The sequence below is a fragment of the Sebastes umbrosus genome, chromosome 22 (assembly GCF_015220745.1).
Source record: "Sebastes umbrosus isolate fSebUmb1 chromosome 22, fSebUmb1.pri, whole genome shotgun sequence".
Lineage (NCBI taxonomy): Eukaryota > Metazoa > Chordata > Actinopteri > Perciformes > Sebastidae > Sebastes > Sebastes umbrosus.
The window spans coordinates 2,671,472-2,689,037 of record NC_051290.1 but is presented as its reverse complement, the minus strand read 5'-3'; the positions used below and the strand labels follow the sequence as shown (position 1 = coordinate 2,689,037).

The 17,566-nt window shown below is 39.1% G+C and overlaps 4 protein-coding genes across 11 annotated transcripts in view; 3 read left to right on the top strand and 1 right to left on the bottom strand.

The window, feature by feature from the left end:
- The window catches only part of LOC119481879 (butyrophilin subfamily 2 member A2-like), a 429,385-nt gene that overhangs the window by 292,310 nt on the left and 119,509 nt on the right, over positions 1-17,566 (top strand). Inside the window, exon 6 of one of the 4 annotated variants that reach the window (XM_037759195.1) lies at positions 15,658-15,783. The exons of the other annotated variants lie outside the window; for them this stretch is intronic. Within the exon in view, the coding sequence (XP_037615123.1) occupies positions 15,658-15,783 (126 nt within the window). The remainder of the gene's footprint in view (positions 1-15,657; positions 15,784-17,566) is intronic. 4 annotated transcript variants of the gene reach the window in all.
- On the top strand, positions 1,244-3,356 carry LOC119481898 (butyrophilin subfamily 2 member A1-like). The gene is made up of 3 exons (XM_037759231.1): positions 1,244-1,713; positions 1,845-2,204; positions 2,507-3,356. The coding sequence occupies exons 1-3, from the start codon at positions 1,659-1,661 to the stop codon at positions 2,590-2,592; spliced, it is 501 nt and encodes a 166-aa protein (XP_037615159.1). The 5' UTR covers positions 1,244-1,658; the 3' UTR covers positions 2,593-3,356.
- LOC119481846 overlaps positions 7,038-17,566 on the bottom strand; it is a 145,971-nt gene continuing 135,442 nt past the window's right edge. For 3 of the 5 annotated variants that reach the window (XM_037759122.1, XM_037759121.1, XM_037759123.1), the window contains one exon: positions 7,038-7,973. In XM_037759122.1, coding sequence (XP_037615050.1) covers positions 7,456-7,973 — 518 coding nt within the window. In that variant the 3' untranslated portion in view covers positions 7,038-7,455. Of the gene's footprint in view, positions 7,974-8,275; positions 8,636-8,766; positions 9,023-17,566 lie in introns of those variants that run through there. The other 2 variants (XM_037759126.1, XM_037759124.1) reach the window with 2 other exon arrangements.
- Positions 11,548-17,566, top strand: part of LOC119481862 — a 166,214-nt gene continuing 160,195 nt past the window's right edge. The window contains exons 1-3 of the mRNA XM_037759169.1: positions 11,548-11,908; positions 14,689-14,744; positions 14,876-15,235. Coding sequence (XP_037615097.1) covers positions 14,690-14,744; positions 14,876-15,235 — 415 coding nt within the window. The 5' untranslated portion in view covers positions 11,548-11,908; position 14,689. The remainder of the gene's footprint in view (positions 11,909-14,688; positions 14,745-14,875; positions 15,236-17,566) is intronic.

The window sequence follows — 17,566 nt, the reverse complement described above, 5'->3', positions numbered from 1 at the left end:
GACAGACAGATAGACACATTTAACAAAGAGTAAACTATATTAGACAAATATGAATAATAAATCCAGCTGTTCTTCTGTCAGTTTAAACTGTGTTGTTTTTAGTCTGGATTATGACTGTAACTTCTTCATATGTGTGTAATATTATCATACAATCACCGCACTGAGCTCTGATTGGTCAGTAGGAGGTGCTTTCATACGAGTTGATCTCTTATCTGGAACACAACCTGCTCTGGATCTCTAATCTCCTCATTATTTAGGATTGCTGATACTAGATTTCATGCTGACTCGCTCATAGTGACACACACGTCTAGCAGCACCAACATCTGTACGGATAATGACCTAAAACACAAAACCATATATTCAGATTCATTCAATATATTCAGATTTAATTCCATATATTCAGTGTTCATTCAATATTCTCAAATTTCACATTATATACAGTATATATAATAATTTCCTGAACGGCATGCCATATATGTATATATATATATATATATATATATATAAAATGAACGCTGCTGAAGCGGCACCAGTCATCACCATGGAAATCTCCAGCAAGGCGCACCAGATGCTGGGAAATTACAACCGAGTTAATCATGAAAACACTGAAACTCACAGAACCTGTAACATTTATATAATTTATTCTACTTTATTGTCATTCAGACGTCAACAACATAAATGTATTTAGGATCAAATAGACTCTTGTCTAGTCTATAAAACGGTAGAAATGTTCATTAAATTGTAAATTGTTGTATATTTATACATATAAGAACTATAACATGTATTTATCATTTTGACTTCAATCACCAGCTGGAACTGGAACTGGAACAGGTTGCTGCGTGAAAGTTAAACCTCGAGTTAACCTCAAGGGAGGAAATGGAAAACCACCAGCAGCAGAAGAACTGTTGGGTGTTGCTCAGAGTCTCATAGTGTGTTCCTGTGGTGCGACAGAAAAGACTCAAGGTAATGTAGAAATACAGATAGTTGATATATTATATTATATTAATCATCATCTTTTTGTGAAGAAATGTGTTAAGAGTGTTTTATATTTAGTGGCTGACCAGGAACGAATAGAGACATGAAGTGAAATAAATAGACAACAAATCAACAAACAACCAGGTTCCTCTGGAGTTTAGTTTAGAGACTCTGTTAAGTTGTGTTCTCATCTGGAGAGAAATCTAGTTGGTGAAATAGTTTTCCCCTCTAACCCCCTACTCTGACTACAGAAACAAACATGGAGGTTAAACCATTAATGCATGATGATCACAGATAATACAGCCTTTAAATAGTCCACAATAACAGGAATACAACAACAATCATTGGAGACGAGTATAGATTAGTCTGATGACATTTTATTGAAGATTTGATCTAATGAGGAGTCAGTTGTTTGGTGAGAGTGTTCAACACTGTTGATCTCAAAGCAGATCATACTTCCTGTTCTTCCTCAGTTGTAAATATCTAATCTACTAATCTGGCTCCATCTAGTGTCAGAAGTACATTAGTGTTCCTGTCTTGGTGTCAGTCCACTGGTCAGTCATGTGTAATCAGTAGCACAGAGGAAGAAGTCCTGTGAGGACTAAAGACAGACTGTAGATTGTCTCTGTTCTACCTGTAATAACTGAACTTGTATCTGATGTGTTTCTGTCTCCTCTCACAGGATGAAGATGATCTGCAGCATCCTGCTGCTCCTCAGTCTGACCTCCTGTGTCTCTGGTTAGTTGACCTTCACTTTATTATCCACAAACACTAAATACACTTTCAGACAAACATCTCTAGATGGAGTTTGACATGTTCAAGTTGTCAGTTTGTCTGCTGCTCACTTTCCCTCTCTGTCTCCTCTACAGGAGCATTTGTAGTGAATGTGACACAGACCTCCTATCAGGCAGAGGAGAACCACAACATCACACTGGAGTGGATGTTCACAACCAGAACCAGCAGTTCCTCCAAATCACTTTTTATCTACTGTGAGATGTTAGCTAAGCACAAAGCCTCATGTCTGTTTGATCTCTATGGAGGTGTTGAGGTCCCAGAGTCTCAGGATGAACAGTTTACAGGACGAGTCCGGTGGGACAAAGACGTCCTCAGAGACGGACGAATCAGACTTCACATGTCCAGACTCAGGATTGATGACTCTGGTTGGTACCAGTGTGAAGTGCTCACAGGTTATGGTAGTGGCTCTGGGATATGTCACCTCAAAGTCACAGGTGAGTGTATTCAGTAGAAGTCAGTCAGTGAAACCAGACTAAGAGTCTACAGCCCTGCTAGTGCTAAACACATCTTAGTTTAGCATGTTAGCATGCTGCAGGGGTCATACTACGCTTCCGCCATTTTGGACTGAAAGCGACTACCAGACGCAGTAAAACGTACGTCATGGCTACCGCTGATGAAGACTAGGATCATATTTAGTCTTTCTTTTGTCAGTCTGCTGGATTTATTTAGTTTCCTGTTTCAGTAAAATGGTTCCACTTCAGACAATCAGCCACATTTTATTTTCTGTCCTTTACAGCAGCTGCTGATGAGCCCAAACCTCCGAGACCAACAAGGAGACCACAACCAGAGAGACCAACAACGAGACCACAACCGGAGTGTTAGGGATGGAGGATCGGCCTCTACTTTGGACTGACAGCAGCTCTACTGGTTCTCTGTGCTGGACTCTGCTTTACCTTCTGTCTTAAATCTACTCGTAATAGAGGAAACATCTATACAGCCGAACAGATGACGAGTTCCTTAGAGGAACAACCCCTCACTACTAACCAAGCAGCAGCCTCCGATGTTGAGATAAGGTCGTGTCTAGAAGGTAACCTCCAAGCTGCGGAAATGTGCGAAAACTCTTGCGAGACTCGCTGCCTGACGACCTATACTAACCTCAACTATTCAACGTCAATACCTAACTTCAACTCATCATCACTGTATGAAGAGTTCATCATTAAGATTTAACTCTAAGTTGGTTCAGTTTTCCCTCCAGCTGTTATCAATCATGTGTTTTATGTTCTCTGTTTACTGATGGATGTTGTTACCTTGCACTGAATCTCCTAATGTTAACTTTATAATGTGTTCATTCATATAAATGTAGTGATTCCTTCACTGTGGCAGCTAGCATGGTCTGCTACGTTAGCTTTGACTCTCAGCATCTAATATTCATGAATTCAACCGTTATATTAAGCTATTGTTTAAATGTTACTGAGCTGTACGGTGAGAAGAAGAAGAAGAAAAGATGATCTTCACCTTGTTGTTCTGGATCTTGAGGGTCACCTTTGTGGGCGGCCCAACCTGTCATCCATGTGCTCACCTGATAACTTCTGTTTCCATGGAAACCAGATTTGTTTGTCTTTGAATAAAACATTTACTATATGGTATTTGTTTATTTGTTTTATTTGTATTATTTCAGAAGTGTGGGACAGGCACATTAAGATGGAAAAACAATGATATAAATGATTAGATAACAAATAAATAATGTTAATATGGTGTAAAGTAATATGAATATGAAACAGTTCCATTTGAAATAATGTCATATTATAATTGAATAACCTCATTTAACGTATCTCAACATTGAGACCACAGTTGTGGGACATGAAGAAAAAGTGATGTTTGGACCCATAAAATGCTCCATAAAGTTGATTAAATCTCATTATTTATAATGTCAAGATGGGTAATAACACGGTGTATATATTTATCAAGCATTGCACTGCAAATTTTGACAAAAATGAAAAATGTCATTGCTGGGCAGAAACACCCTGTTACTGTTGCCTAAACCTAAGTTAGTGATTTTCTTTCTTAGATATAACTGTGGACGTTTGCTTGCCGAACAAATGACGCGCAAAAAGCCTAAAATGTGTACTCATGACACGTGGAAAGTCTGCGTAAATGTCGTGCTATTTCTACGCCTTCCCGTGAGACCGGGTTGAATGTTTACTTTCATTTTTAAAAAGGGATCAGTAATTTCCTAAAGCAGCTGGGCACTGTAGTTTTTAACAAACGTTACTCAAACAGGAGGAAGTAGTGCATTTGTTGGGGACTATTTTCAGCTGTGGATTAATACACATACAGTGAGGTGGTGGTTTGTTTCTGCTGCCCCCAAGTGGCCAAATAAATCAGTAAAGAAGAATTTAAGGGGAGCTTAAGAGCTCCTCCTTGTGGAGTGATTGAAGAACATTTCTAATTGCTATAAAACAACAGATATACTATAAATAAGTATTGATCTATACAGATGTCTGCTATATGGCCTTGCTTGACCGTTTCCCAGGAAGATAGCCTACAGTTTCAAACATGTGTGTTGTTTTAAAGTGATTTACAGAAACAGTAGCTCGTGCATCACACGCCTCGAGGTGGTTTCTCTTCACAGCTGCACAGAGGAAGTGGAGAGCAGACCGTGTAGAAGTCAGCTGTGACGTCTCTCCTCCTGTCTTGGAGGCTGGCCTGGCCAACCTCAGCAGGTAGTGGGCTGACGAGGGAGGGGTCGTCAGCTTGATTGAGCTCACCTGGGCCATTCCAGGCTAGAAAAGCTGGAAGCTAGAACAGCTCTCTCTCTCTCTCTCTCTCTCTCCCTGCAGCCACATCCACCTGACATCACCTTTGTTTGGTTCTGCACCTTCAACACCTCCACAGCACATTATGCCCACACATCCATGCACTCCATTCATTTGATGACATTACTGATCTACACACTCCGTTGTTCATTTGATGTTAACCTCAGTTTAATAAATAGTTTGGTTTTATATATATAACCTTGCGTGGACTCCCTTTGTGTCCCATTCCCTGAGCCAGTTTGTGACATCAGCCGTTTGTCTGTCAGCAGCGAGAAAGGATGAAGATGAATGTGTTATATCTCAGCGCTTGTGAGTAACCACGTCTTTAAGCATTGATGTTGCAGTAAAGTCAGTGTTGTACTATAATAGATGATGTTTCTGGATTAGTTACTGCTGCACTAGTGTGCATGAAAAGCTGTCAGATGTTCACATGTAGTGGAGTAACAAGTACAATATTTCCCTCTGAGATGTAGTGGAGTATAAAGTAGCAGAAAATGGAAATACTCAAGTAAAGTACCTTGAATTTGTATTTAAATACAGTAACTAGTTACATTAAACCACTGCTGATATCAATCAATATCCTGATCTTATCTCCTCTGTGTGTGTTTTTCAGGTGTTTCATGCCCTTGCCAACTGTGGAGCGGTCACCCTCTGCTGCTGCTCATCATCGTTACTGCTGATGATTCATGATAAGAGAACTGGAAGTGGAGCCCCATTCATTCCCGTAACAGGTGCTCTCCTAGGAGGAGGCTCCTCCTCTGTTCAGGTTGATTTCGACTTTCACTTTTCAGTTCCACAGCAAACTGTTGGTCTGATGCAACCCTACACTTAAGCACCCAAGCTCTATAAGGTGGTAGGGCTGCACGATAATGGACGAAATGCTAATCACGATTATTTGGATCAATATTGAGATCACAATTATTTATCACAATTATTCCTAGATTTTAGGTGACAAAAGATTTTTATTGCAAATTCACACTTTAATAAACAGAGTTCTGCTTTCATTCAATGTTGTGCTGAATTCCAATTCTATTTGTTGTCCTTTTACTTTGATATTGTCATCTTTAGTGGTTATTCGCACAACACACAATTCTAATGATTAGGAAATTAATACATTTATTTTTATTCATTAAAAATAAATCTTGGCATTAGTATTTTTAATTCTATATTATGAGGTGCTCAGAGTTCATGTTAGGAAGTTAAACAGGTCATCATTCCCTCTCTATTATCTATTTTATATTGCTGTGAAAACATCTACTTCAAACAACTGTAGTTATTCAAGGTTCTCGCCAAAAAAATCTATTTTACAAGATTACATTGAATGCATCATGATAGTTATAATCTACCATCACCCGATACTCGTTTAACTGAGCAGACCCTGAACGTTGCATTACAGACCTTCCGTCAACCTCCGAGACGGACCCTCATTTGCATAAGTATGCAAATGAGGGTGTCAATATCTGGTATTGAGTTCCTGTGTTTATGCAAATGAGGCCACTGAAATGAGGAACTCAATACCAGATATGCTCAGTAATTTACAAATGCGGGAGTTTTTGGATTTGCAAGAAGACATATTTTGATTTTAGTGGAAAGTTTTGCTCTCAAACCTATTTCTTTGTGTTTGATTGCATAATAAAGACACTAAAGTAACTCCAAAGGAAAGGAGCTTCAATGCTTCCTTTCTTATCTCCTTTAGCAGAGGAAACACTGGAGCATCCTTTACCAAAGGAAAGGAGAGAATAACATCCCATAATGCCTTGCAGCCTGCAGCATTTAAAGCGACGCACCATTCAGCCGTTCATAATAACAAACTATATGCTGATCTTGCATATTATTCTCATACACTAATTGTGATTCATGTTTAATATGAGTGGACGGTGACAACCATTTCGTTATTTTATTAATTATTTGGAACATGTAACAAGTAAAAAACAAAACAAGAATGACTAATAAAACGAACAGTAAACAAATAATCAACATAAATAAATATTACATGTCTGAAAAGAAGTTGGAAGAAGTACATAGTCCTAAACCTTCTCCATAACTCCAACAATTAACTCAATATTTATCATATATTACTTTGTTGTGTTATTCATCAAACTGCTAAAACTGAATGTTTGACTTTAACTTTCAGCAGTTCACAACAGTAACAGAGTGTTTCTGCCACTACGAGCATTTCTAAGTCCCAGCAATGACTTTTTAGATTTATGTTAAAACTTTTAGTGCAATGCTTGATAAACATATACACCGTGTTATTACCCATCTTGACATTATAAATAATGTGATTTAATGAAGTTTATGGAGCATTTTATGGGTCCAAACATCACTTTTTCTTCATGTCCCTCAACTGTGGTCTCAATGTTGAGATACGTTAAATGAGCTAATTTAAATGGAACTGTTTCATATTCATATTACTTTACAACATATTAACATTATTTATATAATTTTTTTTCCATCTTAATGTGCCTGTCCCACACTTCTGAAATAATACAAATAAAACAAATAAACAAATACCATATAGTAAATGCTTTATTCAAAGGCAAACAAATCTGGTTTCCATGGAAACAGAAGTGAACAGGTGAGCACATGGATGACAGGTTGGGCCGCCCACAAAGGTGACCCTCAAGATCCAGAACAACAAGGTGAAGATCATCTTTTATTCTTCTTCTTCTCACCGTACAGCTCAGTAACATTTAAACAATAGCTTAATATAACGGTTGAATTCATGAATATTAGATGCTGAGAGTCAAAGCTAATGTAACAGACCATGCTAGCTGCCATAGTAAAGGAATCACTACATTTATATATATGAACACATTATAAAGTTAACATTAGGAGATTCAGTGCAAGGTAACAATATCATCAGTAAACAGAGGACATAAAACACATGATTGATAACAGCTGGAGGGAAAACTGAACCAACTTACAGCTAAATCTTAATGATGAACTCTTCATACAGTGATGATGAGTTGAGGTTAGGCATTGACCTTGAATGGTTGAATTTAGGTATTGACCTTGAATGGTTGAGGTTAAGCATTGATATCAAATAGTTTAGGTTAGGTATTGACCTTGAACAGTTGAGGTTAGGATAGGTCGTCGGGCAGAGAGTCTTGCAAGAGTTTTCACATTTTTTTCTTGGAGCTTGGAGGTTACCTTCTAGACACGACCTTATCTCAGCACTGGAGGTTACCGCTTGGTTAGTCGTGATGGATTGTTCCTCTAAGAAACTCATCATCTGTTCACCTGTATTGATGTTTCCTCTTTTATCAATAGATTTAGTAAAAGAACGATGGAAGGCAAAGCAGAGTCCAGCACAGAGAACCAGTAGAGCTGTCAGTCCAACGTAGAGGCTGATCCTTCCCCGACTCTCTGGTTGTGGTCTCATTGTTGGTCTCTCTGGTTCTGGTCTCATTGTTGGTCTCAGAGGTTTGGGCTCATCAGCAGCTGCTGTAAAGGACAGAAAATAAAATGTGTGTGATTGTCTGAAGTGGAACCATTTTACTGAAACAGGAAACTAAATAAATCCAGCAGACTGACAAAAGAAAGACTAAATATGATCCTAGTCTTCATCAGCGGTAGCCATGACGTACGTTTTACTGCGTCTGGTAGTCGCTTTCAGTCCAAAATGGCGGAAGCGTAGTATGACCCCTGCAGCATGCTAACATGCTAAACTAAGATGTGTTTAGCACTAGCAGGGCTGTAGACTCTTAGTCTGGTTTCACTGACTGACTTCTACTGAATACACTCACCTGTGACTTTGAGGTGACATGCCCTAGAGCCACTTCCATCACCTGTCTTCACGTCACACTGGTACCAACCAGAGTCATTAATCCTGAGTCTGGACATGTGAAGTCTGAGTCGTCCGTCTCGGAGGACGTCTTTGTCCCACCGGACTCGTCCTGTAAACTGTTCATCCTGAGACTCTGGGACCTCAACACCTTCATGGAGATGAAACAGGACTAAGGGTCTGTGATCAGTAAACAGGTAACAGATGATAAAAAGTGAGTTGAAGGAACTGCTGGTTCTGGGTGTGAACATCCACTCCAGTGTGATGTTGTGGTTCTCCTCTGCCTGATAGGAGGTCTGTGTCACATTCACTACAAATGCTCCTGTAGAGGAGACAGAGAGGGAAAGTGAGCAGCAGACAAACTGACAACTTGAACATGTCAAACTCCATCTAGAGATGTTTGTCTGAAAGTGTATTTAGTGTTTGTGGATAATAAAGTGAAGGTCAACTAACCAGAGACACAGGAGGTCAGACTGAGGAGCAGCAGGATGCTGCAGATCATCTTCATCCTGTGAGAGGAGACAGAAACACATCAGATACAAGTTCAGTTATTACAGGTAGAACAGAGACAATCTACAGTCTGTCTTTAGTCCTCACAGGACTTCTTCCTCTGTGCTACTGATTACACATGACTGACCAGTGGACTGACACCAAGACAGGAACACTAATGTACTTCTGACACAAGATGGAGCCATATTAGTAGATTAGATATTTACAACTGAGGAAGAACAGGAAGTATGATCTGCTTTGAGATCAACAGTGGGAGGTGACTGAAAGCTGCAGTCAAGAAAAACACACTCTCACCAAACTACTGACTCCTCATTATATCAAATCTTCAATAAAATGTCATCAGACCAGTCTATACTCGTCTCCAATGATTGTTGTTGTATTTCTGTTATCGTGTAACATCTTATCCAAGAAAAAAAAAAGCTCAAAGCATGGTGGTGTCCTCTCCCTGTTGTTTCATGAATATACAGAACACTCTATATACATGTATATATACACTATATAATATACAGAACACTATATATACATGTATATATACACTATATAATATACAGAACACTATATATACATGTATATATAAACTATATAATATACAGAACACTATATATACATGTATATATACACTATATAATATAAAGAACACTATATATACATGTATATGTAAACTATATAATATACAGAACACTATATATACATGTATATATACACTATATAATATACAGAACACTATATATACATGTATATATACATTATATAATATACAGAACACTATATAGTTACTGGTCCAGTGAACTTTATCAGCCATTTCTAATCAATAATATATTCATCAAACCTCTAACAACAATATGAACAGCAGTCTTCATAAACACAATATAACTCTAATAATGATTATCACATGAATGATTATAAAAATAAAAATGAATGATGATCACAATGTTAAAATAACAGTACTGAACTGAATGATGGGATGTATTCAGTACCTGTTTTATTAAAATATGGTATTTTAATGCAGGCTAATAAAAATGAGGCTAAGATACCTCCATAAGATCATGGACTAATCATGGATTAGAGAGGAAAACTATTTCACCAACTAGATTTCTCCTCGATGGCTAACGAACGTTTCTGGTCAGCTTTTTATTTTACGCTCAACACAGACTAGAGGAGAGACACTAAAGGACGAGGACACCACAAAGCGTTTTAATATCTGAAATAGGGCTGTGCGATATGGCCTAAAAATAATATTGCGATATTTTTAAGCAATATCGCAATACATGATATATATATCGCAATATTTTCAAATTTCCTCTAAGCACTTCATAAATGCTTGATTTAACCCTTTGATGCGTACAATCACACCAATATGATGATTCTTGACACTACCAAGTGTTTTCATATTCAAAATAGTTATAAAAACTAGACAGAGAAAGCCATAGATATTCACATGACAAGTTAAAATAAGAAATACTTCCAGAGTAAAGTCTGGGAAAGGAGAAAAAGACGGAGAGACAACTGTAGGACCTCTAAACTAAACTCCAGAGGAACCTGGTTCTTTAGTCTCTCTAAAAACCATAAACAGGATTAATATAATATATAAACTATCTGTATTTCTACATTACCTTGTGTCTCTTCTGTTGTAGAGGACCAAACTACGAGACTGCACACCAACAACCAACTGTGGAGCGGTCACCACCTGCTGCTGCTCATTTTCATAACTGCTGATGATTCATGATAAGAGAACTGGAAGTGGAGCCCCGTTCATTCCCGTAACAGGTGCTCTCCTAGGAGGAGGCTCCTCCTCTGTTCAGGTTGATTTAGACTTTTTTTCCACAGCAAACTGTTGGTCTGATGCATTCATTCAATGTTGTGCTGAATTCTAATTCTATTTGTTGTCCTTTTACTTTGATATTGTCATCTTTAGTGGTTATTCGCATAACAACACACAATTCTAATGATTAGGAAATTAATACATTTATTTTTATTAACAAAAATAAATCTTGGTATTAGTATTTTTAATTCTATATTATGAGGTGCTCAGAGTTCATGTTAGGAAGTTAAACAGGTCATCATTCCCTCTCTATTATCTATTTTATATTGCTGTGAAAACATCTCCAAACAACTGTACTTATTCAAGGTTCTCGCCAAAAAATCAAATTTACAAGATTACATTGAACGCGATTTGCAGACAGAAGTTTTTGGATTTGTAAGCAGACATATTTTGATTTCAGTGGAAAGTTTTGCTCTCAAAACTTTTTTTTTGTTTGATTGCATAATAAAGACACTAAAGTAACTCCAAAGGAAAGGAGCTTCAATGCTTCCTTTATTATCTCCTTTAGCAGAGGAAACACTGGAGCATCCTTTACCAAAGGAAAGGAGAGAATAACATCCCATAATGCCTTGCAGCCTGCAGCATTTAAAGGGACGCACCATTCAGCTGTTCATAATAACAAAATGCTGATCTTGCATTTTATTCTCATACACTAATTGTGATTCATGTTTAATATGAGTGGACGGTGACACCTGTCCTCCTCACAGTAGAGGAACTCAAAGAGGAACTCAAAGAGGAAAAGTCACAAATATCAGAATAAAGTCCACAGAGAGGAAAACTAGAGTCTGAGCAGCATGGTGTCATCTCCTGTCATCTGCTGTCACATCTTCTCCTCCTCTACCAGCAGACTGTCGGTGTAGCTGCTGGTCCTCTGACTGATGCGGATGTGGTGGACGGCTCTTTTTTATACACCCGCCGGGTTCCTTCCTCCGGTGTCCTTCCGCGTCACCAAAATGTAAAACCCAACGAAATATCATTAACAGTAATCGAAGCTGTCGCCTATATATCCATCATCGGTCCAGATTTCGATCGGCAAAAAAAACAAAAACGAGAGCGACTGCGATTCTGGTTATCTTTGCATTGAAGTCGGGACTATATGATGTTCTCAGCACACAGACTGGGATTGTGGGAAAAACCATGTTGTTTTCTCCCAACCTGTAACTTTCGAAAGCACACCGGACTATTATTCTACAGCAGCTCAGGAATCACCACCAGAAACTGCGCATCTCATAGTTTGGTCCTGTAAGACAGAGGAGACACAAGGTAATGTGGAAATACTATAGTTGATATATTATATTAATAATGTAAATGTTTTTTTTTTATTATTTTTATGAAGAAATGTGGTGAGAATAATTTGGACTGTTTTATATTTAGTCGCTGACCAGGAACGAATAGAGACATGAAGTGAAATAAATAGAAAACAAATCAAACTAGCAGAGTCTGTTAACATGGAGGTGGAGCTGTCTGCAGCATATAACCAACACTAACATGGAGAAGTCTACAGACAGACAGAGTGGAACATTTAACAATAGAAGAGTAAACTATAGTAGAGCAATACGAAGAAGTTAAACTCTTAATCAGACTAACAGTAACTCAGTTGAAGCTGCTAAATGCAGGAAGAACAGCTGGTGAAAGAAAAAACTCCAGATGTGTGAATTAACAGATTTATTAATTTATCAGAACACTCAAAAGTCACATATAGTCGTTTATATATAATAGGCTCGTTGGAGATGAACGCCTGATGAGATCAGGCTGCAGCAGGAGCAGGAGGAGCAGAGGGATGGAGACTAAAAGCTGAGGTCAAGTTGGACAGTTTCCAGCAGCCTTCACTGAATTAACAGGAAGTCACAGAAAAAGTGATTTCCTGTTAGATCTGATCTGTAGGCCACTTGTAGTTTTCAGGTCTAGGTATACCAGAACCTTTTCAGACCACATTGTGATTTATTTATATTTGTTTGTAAATCTATGTGTAAATGTGATTTTATCTGGCATTGGATTCTATCCTTTATTGTTGTAATGTCCTCCTTGTAAAGCACATAATGAGCACACGTTTTGATAAAACGAGTGCTCATTAGGTTATATAAATAACCTTCATTATTATAATAATTATTATTATCAACACACAAGATGTGTTTGTTAACAGATGAAACCTTCATTACACAACATGAGACTAATACAATCTAGTGTTAAATATTACAATTACACAGAAAGTTGTGACTTTTCTACAAAACTAAGAGCCAATTAGCTGTTTGATCAGGCGCGAGCCAGGCGTTTCCCATCATGCACTGGGTCTTGCAGTCGGTGGAGAGCAACTGCGGCGCCTGGCTTTAAGAACTGCGGCCGTCTCGATCTCGTGAGGTTATCGTTGCCCACGTGTGCATGACGTCAGAGCAAGTTGGCATCAGGCAAGGCCTATAGAAAGGAGGCTGGGTCACGCGTCATATCTCCCGGGGTATAACACATTTGCAGTAAAATCTCGCCTGTACTCGCCGAAATTGAGCCAATCGCAACGCACGACCGCAGCTTCAGTTACACTGCGCATGTGTTATACCCCATACCCCAGGACCCACGTCCGCCCGTGACCCAGCCTCCTTTCCCTAGGCCTTGGCATCAAGGCGGACACAAATCTAACCGGCATGCATTGCGCCTATTACCATACGATCTGCGCACTGAGCTCTGATTGGTCAGTAGGAGGTGCTTTTATACGAGTTGATCTCTTATCTGGAACATAACCTGTTCCGGAGCAGGTTAGCTGTTCAGCATCAGTTACCATGGTGATCTACCCAGCATCAGTTACCATGGTGATCTACCCAGCATCAGTTACCATGGTGATCTACCCAGCATCAGTTACCATGGTGATCTACCCAGCATCAGTTACCATGGTGATCTACCCAGCATCAGTTACCATGGAGATCTACCCCGGTAAGAAGTGATCCACCTTCGTAGGATGGAAAACCCTGAAGTTACCTCGCTAACGCCAAATCCTGCTTCGTAGTCCAGACATCTGGTTCCTCTAGAGTTTAGTTTATAGGCTTGTTGTCTCTCCGTCTTTTTCTCCTTATCCCGAATTTACTCTGGATGTAGTACTAATATTAACTCACTCGTCATGTGAATGAAATGAGGCCGACTACTCGTCTCCTGTTGTGTTGCGTGCCAAGAATGTGCGACAGCTCTGAAGCAGCTTAAATTAGTTTCGGTGTAGTTTTTCTAACTATTGAATATGAAAACGCTTCGTAGTGTCCTAGTAGTGTCCTAGTGGTGTCCTCGAAGTGTCCTCGTCCTTTAGTGTCGCTCCTCTAGTCTGTGTTATGCGTAAAACAAAAATGCTAACCAGAAACTTTGTTAACCATCGAGGAGAAATGTAGTTGGTGAAATAAACTGGATTATTTCTCTGTTCCAATGCTAATGGTCATTGTATTTTACATTGTTAGAAAGCCTGTTTATTTACCTTCACAATGATGTCCAACTTGTAAGGATCATGCATTTGTTGGATGAGCAGCACAGCTGATTATGTGGGTAGCACCCAAAATGCTCTGCCAATGGTAAACAGTGTATTCTAGGTAGGCATTACACTACGTGGGGGCTGGCTTGACCGCAGTGACTAACGAAACATACAACATGGAGGTTAAACCATTAATGCATGATGATCACAGATAATACAGCCTTTAAATAGTCCACACAATAACAGGAATAAAACAACAATCATTGGAGACGAGTATAGAGTAGTCTGATGACATTTTATTGAAGGGTTGATCTAATGAGGAGTCAGTTGTTTGGTGAGAGTGCTCAACACTGTTGATCTCAGAGCAGATCATACTTCCTGTTCTTCCTCAGTTGTAAATATCTAATCTACTAATCTGGCTCCATCTTGTGTCAGAAGTACATTAGTGTTCCTGTCTTGGTGTCAGTCCACTGGTCAGTCATGTGTAATCAGTAGCACAGAGGAAGAAGTCCTGTGAGGACTAAAGACAGACTGTAGATTGTCTCTGTTCTACCTGTAATAACTGAACTTGTATCTGATGTGTTTCTGTCTCCTCTCACAGGATGAAGATGATCTGCAGCATCCTGCTGCTCCTCAGTCTGACCTCCTGTGTCTCTGGTTAGTTGACCTTCACTTTATTATCCACAAACACTAAATACACTTTCAGACAAACATCTCTAGATGGAGTTTGACATGTTCAAGTTGTCAGTTTGTCTGCTGCTCACTTTCCCTCTCTGTCTCCTCTACAGGAGCATTTGTAGTGAATGTGACACAGACCTCCTATCAGGCAGAGGAGAACCACAACATCACACTGGAGTGGATGTTCACAACCAGAACCAGCAGTTCCTCCAACTCACTTTATATCTACTGTGAACTGTTTGTTGAGCTCAAGGCCTCAGTCCTGTTTCATCTCCGTGAAGGTGTTGAGCTCCCAGAGTCTCAGGATGAACAGTTTACAGGACGAGTCCGGTGGGACAAAGACGTCCTCAGAGACGGACGAATCAGACTTCACATGTCCAGACTCAGGATTAATGACTCTGGTGTGTACCGGTGTGACGTGCAGACACGTTATGGAAGGGGCTCTAGGATATGTCACCTCAATGTCACAGGTGAGTGTATTCAGTAGAAGTCAGTCAGTGAAACCAGACTAAGAGTCTACAGCCCTGCTAGTGCTAAACACATCTTAGTTTAGCATGTCAGCATGCTGCAGGGGTCATACTGGTTAGTATAAAGTAGTCTCAGCTTCATCCCTGCTGGAGCTGTACCAAAGAACACATATTACTAAGAAGTGAAAGTCAACTGGTCGTTCCATTACAACGTCAGCTCCCAGCAGCAGAGCTACGCTTCCGCCATTTTGGACTGAAAGCGACTACCAGACGCAGTAAAACGTACGTCATGGCTACCGCTGATGAAGACTAGGATCATATTTAGTCTTTCTTTTGTCAGTCTGCTGGATTTATTTAGTTTCCTGTTTCAGTAAAATGGTTCCACTTCAGACAATCACACACATTTTATTTTCTGTCCTTTACAGCAGCTGCTGATGAGCCCAAACCTCTGAGACCAACAATGAGACCACAACCAGAGAGTTGGGGAAGGATCGGCCTCTACGTTGTACTGGGACTGACAGCAGCTGTACTGGTTCTCTGGGCTGGACTCTGCTTTGTCATCTATCTTATATGTACTAGAAGACGAAACATCTATTGAGCCGTACAGATGATGAGTTTCTTGGAGAAACAACCCATCTCAACAAACCAAACGACAACCTCCGGTGCTGAGATAAGGTTGTTGCAAACCTTTACTATTCCAGGTCAATGCCTTAAATGTTCGATGCAAAGCACCTCGTGAATGTTTCTGCCTAGAAATGAGCCTGTTGATCTTTACGGTGAATCACGGCGACTACCGAGAGGTGTGGTGTGTGGGGGGGCGTGATGGTGAGACAACGCTGATGAGTTATTGAGCAGAATTTGATTTGAGTTGATCTGTTACATCTTTAAGGTGCTGATGGCTCACTAGCACAAATAACCCTGCTGCTTTAAATATTAATGTAATGTGGATATAAGTATGAAGTGAAGTTAAATGTATGAGAGGCATCATTATACACACACTAGACACTGACTCTCTCTCTCTATCTGACTGTTTGCACACCGGCAATATATCTGTTTATATTATGTTTATTTCTTGTTTAAAACTTATATTGTATATCGTATATTTGTAGAATTTAAATTTTTTTATTATTATTTTAATGCTATTTCCTAGTGTATACCTCTTACATCTGCCAATAAACGAGATTCTGATTCTGATTCTGATTCTGATTGCAACGTACTTTATTCTGCTATCAGCAGGCGGAACATCCAAAGATTACAGTTGATTCAAAACGCTGCTGCCAGGCTTTTAACACGTACTAAGAGAAGCGACCACATCACACCAATCCTTGCTGCCCTTCGCTGGTTAGCTGTGAGTTTTAGAATTGATTTGACTGTTTTTAAAGCCTTGAAAGGTCTGGCTCCGTCCTCTATCTGTGACGTACATGAAACCTGCCTTGGCGGAGGTCTGCGCTCTCCGAGTGCATTTTTTATTTTGCTTAGATCTTAAGTTCCGGGTGTTAATTACTTTTATCGTGCCTTTAGTGTAAAGCAAAGCACTGTGTAACCTTGTTTTAAAAGGTGTTATATAAATAAAGTTATTATTAACCATTCAAAGTCAATGCCTAACCTTAACCATTTCAAATAGCCACTTGAGACTGACTCCAAAAGGCCGTCATGTTTAAATGGCCAACTTTACAGCAGAAATAAATATGTTTATAACCTGGTGGAAAAATGGTTTTGGTCTCTATATCTAATGTCTTTACCAGACATGTTGTGTAAATGATATTTCTGCTTATGTTGCAGATAAATATCAGCTAGCATGGTCTGCTACGTTAGCTTTGACTCTCAGCATCTAATATTCATGAATTCAACCGTTATATTAAGTTATTGTTTAAATGTTACTGAGCTGTACGGTGAGAAGAAGAAGAAGAAAAGATGATCTTCACCTTGTTGTTCTGGATCTTGAGGGTCACCTTTGTGGGCGGCCCAACCTGTCATCCATGTGCTCACCTGTTCACTTCTGTTTCCATGGAAACCAGATTTGTTTGTCTTTGAATAAAACATTTACTATATGGTATTTGTTTATTTGTTTTATTTGTATTATTTCAGAAGTGTGGGACAGGCACATTAAGATGGAAAAAAATTATATAAATGATTAGATAACAAATAAATAATGTTAATATGGTGTAAAGTAATATGAATATGAAACAGTTCCATTTGAAATAATGTCATATTATAATTGAATAACCTCATTTAACGTATCTCAACATTGAGACAGTTGTGGGACATGAAGAAAAAGTGATGTTTGGACCCATAAAATGCTCCATAAAGTTTATTAAATCTCATTATTTATAA